Source organism: Choristoneura fumiferana, chromosome 24 (genome assembly GCF_025370935.1).
Source record: "Choristoneura fumiferana chromosome 24, NRCan_CFum_1, whole genome shotgun sequence".
In the NCBI taxonomy this organism is placed as follows: Eukaryota; Metazoa; Arthropoda; class Insecta; order Lepidoptera; family Tortricidae; genus Choristoneura; species Choristoneura fumiferana.
In genome coordinates, this window is record NC_133495.1 from 11,331,657 (window position 1) to 11,335,870 (window position 4,214).

General features: G+C 35.8%; 1 protein-coding gene across 1 annotated transcript in view; it reads left to right on the forward strand.

The window, feature by feature from the left end:
* LOC141441962 (cytochrome c oxidase subunit 4 isoform 1, mitochondrial-like) overlaps positions 1–261 on the forward strand; it is a 4,842-nt gene extending 4,581 nt beyond the window's left edge. Inside the window, exon 4 of the mRNA XM_074106849.1 lies at positions 190–261. Within this exon, the coding sequence (XP_073962950.1) occupies positions 190–261 (72 nt within the window). The remainder of the gene's footprint in view (positions 1–189) is intronic.
* Positions 262–4,214: the final 3,953 nt, after the last annotated feature.

The window sequence follows — 4,214 nt, forward strand, 5'->3', positions numbered from 1 at the left end:
CATTAGAAACCCTTCAAAATCTTTATTTAAACTTTGTCTTTCATTTTCACAATGTATTTAAAAGTTTAACTACCTTCTTTTTATCTTTCGCTGTGTAATCGTAAATTTAATTCCCATTACCTTGTAACAGCTGAAAGCAGCTACAACAACTACTTTTGACGTTGTGATGATAACTTGTTTCTCCATTAGTCCTGCACAAATCACGTGTCCCTGGCGCCATCTTGGAAACTGCCGCAAATTGGTTCTAAGATGAACGTATAGGCACGTAAAGCAGGCGATTCATGATCTATTGTGTTGCGGGGAAGCAATATCTGACGGTATGAGAAAGCCCAGCCTTTATTCAGGCCGTCCAGCTAAGGGATTGTAACTGTTGTTTGGATCGGAATCTTCAAATATCAAATTGTAAAGGTTTTTTGATTTTGACCCACGTCTGGAGGTCGATCTGACTTCATTATTTGGTGGTATACATGCATGATAAATTGTTTGTGTTAGTGCAGGCAAGCCACTAGAATTACTTGCTCCGGATTTCACGTGTACTTAGATAAATAATGCTACCTACATTATTGTTGCACTTGATTGTCTTATGTTGGAAGGTATGCCATAATATTTTTGCCTACAAAAAGTAATTAATATTTATCTTTACTACTTAAAAAGCATGTTCCAATTCCGGTATTGCCGGGTTAATCTAAATGTTAACGTAATTTTAGCTATAAAAATTCTCATGTCAGCGAAATTGTATATATTTCTTATGAGAATAAATGATCTTTAAACCGAAAGGTGCGTTCGTAATTATTAATGTTTTGAACCAACTGGGACCAACTTGTCAAATAACTATGAACTGGCAAAATGGATTAACTTTAATATTCGTGCCAGATTTGATCTTTATTGGGCTTTTAGTAACGAAACAACATGGTAGACATTGTCGTACATTTAAATAGTTGAATAATGTTGCGGTTCATTATGTAAACGAGCGTTGATTTTGATGGAATTATATTTTTGTCTGGTAATTGAGCCGCCATTTTAATGCTTTCTTACTGAATTCTTATCTCTATTTATGCATATCAATTTTGTACCTACCTAGTAAGTAGATCTGAACAATGAGAGAGAGTTCGCTGATGAATTAATGAATCAATGAAAGTTAAATCATACTCAAATTTCATTTAAAACACACCGTCATTATTTTTATAAATAAATAATAAATAAATATCATGGGACACTTGACATCAATCGACCTAGTCCCAAGCTAAACAAACAAAGCAAACAAAGCTTATACTATGGACACTAGGCAACGGATAAACATACTTATATAGATAAATACATACTTAAAATACATATTAAACATCCAAGACCGAGAACAAACATTCGTATTATTCATATAAATATTTGCCCCGGCCGGGGATCGAACCCGGGACCTCAGGCTTCGTAGTCAGGGTTGCCATGCTGTCGTCGAAAAATCCGGTTGTTTAAAAAAAATCGTTCTCTTAAAATCTTTATTTTTCAGAATGAATTATTTGAACATAAAATATTTTAAGTTCAAAATTTATGTATGATAATGAGGAAAACATAGTGAGCAAACTTAAATTCACCTGCTAAACTGTTCAATGACACCATAATTCCAAAATTCCCAATCTGCACTGAACCCGCGTGGGAATTACAACCGAAGTAAGCCAATATGACAAAAGCCCCGTGCTTAGCAGTGGGACGTGTATATAGGCCGCAGATGATGATGATTTATAATATTCAAAACCCGTTTTAATATACAGTAGTTTTCATGAGCTACACCAGCAAACACGCTGCGTAATCAATCGTAAAACAAAAATTTCTTACAGCGGGAAACCATCGAAAACAAATGAAACCGCGAGAAACTTTGAATACATATACCGGGTGTGGCCTGTACTATGAGCAAATAATTAAAACATAGATTGTACTCGTCAAACTGAACAACATTCGTTCAGCAATTTTTGAAAATTAATATATAATTAATAATAAAGTTTATTCGGAGATGCAATGTAAAGCAAAATGTTTGATGTTTGTAGCGTGACAGGCGCCGTCAGTTGGGTTCTAGGGTGGCGTACATTGATTATAGTATTTAATTTGTATGAAAAAGGGAAAATCTAAAGACTCCATCATTTTTAAAAGTCCCTGAACTAATGTTGTTCAGTTTGACGAGGACGATCTATGTTTTAATTTTTTGCTCGTATTACAGGCCACACCCGGTAGAAAGCTTGTATGCGCATTTGTTTATTAATAAAATTAGAAGTAATGCTAGCCTCGCTTAGCTGTGACCACTCAACGAGATTATTGCTGGGTTTTTATAGCGAGAGGTGTTTCTGGCAATTGATAAACTAAAGTAAAACTTACCAGGAAGCGATATCCGCTAACTCGTGAACATTAATTTTATTGCTGAGCTAAGGGATGAAAATTTTAGAGGGGGTCCCATTCGAGCGTTAGTATCCCATATAATTTTCAATTTCAAAAGGGATCGAATAGGTCCGATAGGATTTTGTATTAAGGTGGCATTTTTTTATCTCACTTAAACATTAAATCGGTAACTGTATTTTTGGACTGAGCATTTAGTTAAAAAATCGAACACAAGAATACGAATTAGTTGTCTTCCTATCGTACCATTTTTTCTAATTCTACTAGATTTGGTAACTGTATTATTATCAGTGTTTTGTAACAAGACTTGCTTTTGTATGTTTCAATGTCGACGTAGAATATCGGCTTTCACAGCAGTAGCCTGAAAAGCATCATTTATTATTTACCTTATAAAACCGGCTTCAGCCCAAGCAAAACTTATGCGAACACATATTTGTCTCGCAAGTCCCCCGCTGTTATATTTTTCCCTTTACATTGTTTCGTTTTTTCCACAATAGGAAAATATGCTCAGCAATATCCCGCTAGATTCAACGACGAATGGAGAAATAAATACGTATTTCTCCCCTATATATTGAACAATACTCCTATTGGAATCTGCCTCAAGATGTCGGTATAATATTCTTAAAATTATTGAGGAAAGATCAAACAGTACGGAATCGAAATAATTTAACTTTAGGTGTTAAGGTTCGGTAAGGTTTCAGAGCTTATAATATTACGTTTTTTCCTCTGTAGCTCCGAAACTTTTTTGTGGAATCGGAAAAGATTTTTAATATTTCAACCAATAATTGCGTCAGTATTTTTAAATAGCAAACAGAATTTTTACTGTTAATTATTAGATATATTTTGTACAGGATATCAATGGGAGCTCATTAAAGATAATCCTGGTTTTTGTGCCATAGGAATATTATCATTTTAGATATTGCGATTTTGATTTTTAGAGTAAGATCGTACTTACAAGCATCTATTGGTGATGGTTATTTACCGTTCCGATATTTTTAAGCCCCTCCCTCGGACTTCCAACTTTGTTGAATCCAAATATGAAATAGTACAAATATTACACCACTTAATTGCCTACTTGCTACTAGAGATGACCTTTCACTTCATAAACACATTACTTGTTAAATACACCTGCTACCGTAGCCGGCCTAGTTCTATATTATTATTATCTTTAGCCTATAACTGTGTCCCGCTGCTGGGCAAAGGCCTCTCCTCTTGATTACCTTCTCCCAATCCAGAGCTATATTTGGCCACTCTCTCAGTTCTGCGTCCAGATAGTAGTATCATCATCATCATCATCAGCCGGAAGACGTCCACTGCTGAACAAAGGCCTCCCCTTTAGAACGCCACAATGAACGACAACTCGCAACTTGCATCCACCGGTTTCCCGCCACTCTCACGATGTCGTCAGTCCACCTGGTGGGAGGGCTGCTGGAGATAGTAGTATAGTGGTTCTATATATAGGACTTATCGTAATGTATTGTGACATAGAACTCTCTCCTAAGTGACATAAAGTTTCATATGTTCATAAACAATAATTTGGCTTGGGCTGTTGAAGTTACAAAAGCACCGTCAAAAAATCCGAAGAAAGTATTTCGAGCAATAATAAAATTGAGCATTAGGCACGTTCGAAGTTTTACAAAACCTTATTTGAGTTTGCACATAAATTTGTACACGTTATTCGGTGTCGCGGGATATCAACATCCTGGGGCGTTTCCTTGCCTCGGTTTGCAACGACACACAGGGGGACAGCCGTTTTCGGCTTTTATCAACTTTGTTGCCGACTACTGAATACGATATAACGCGTTTTTTACATTATTTTAATGATAAAAAGTGTA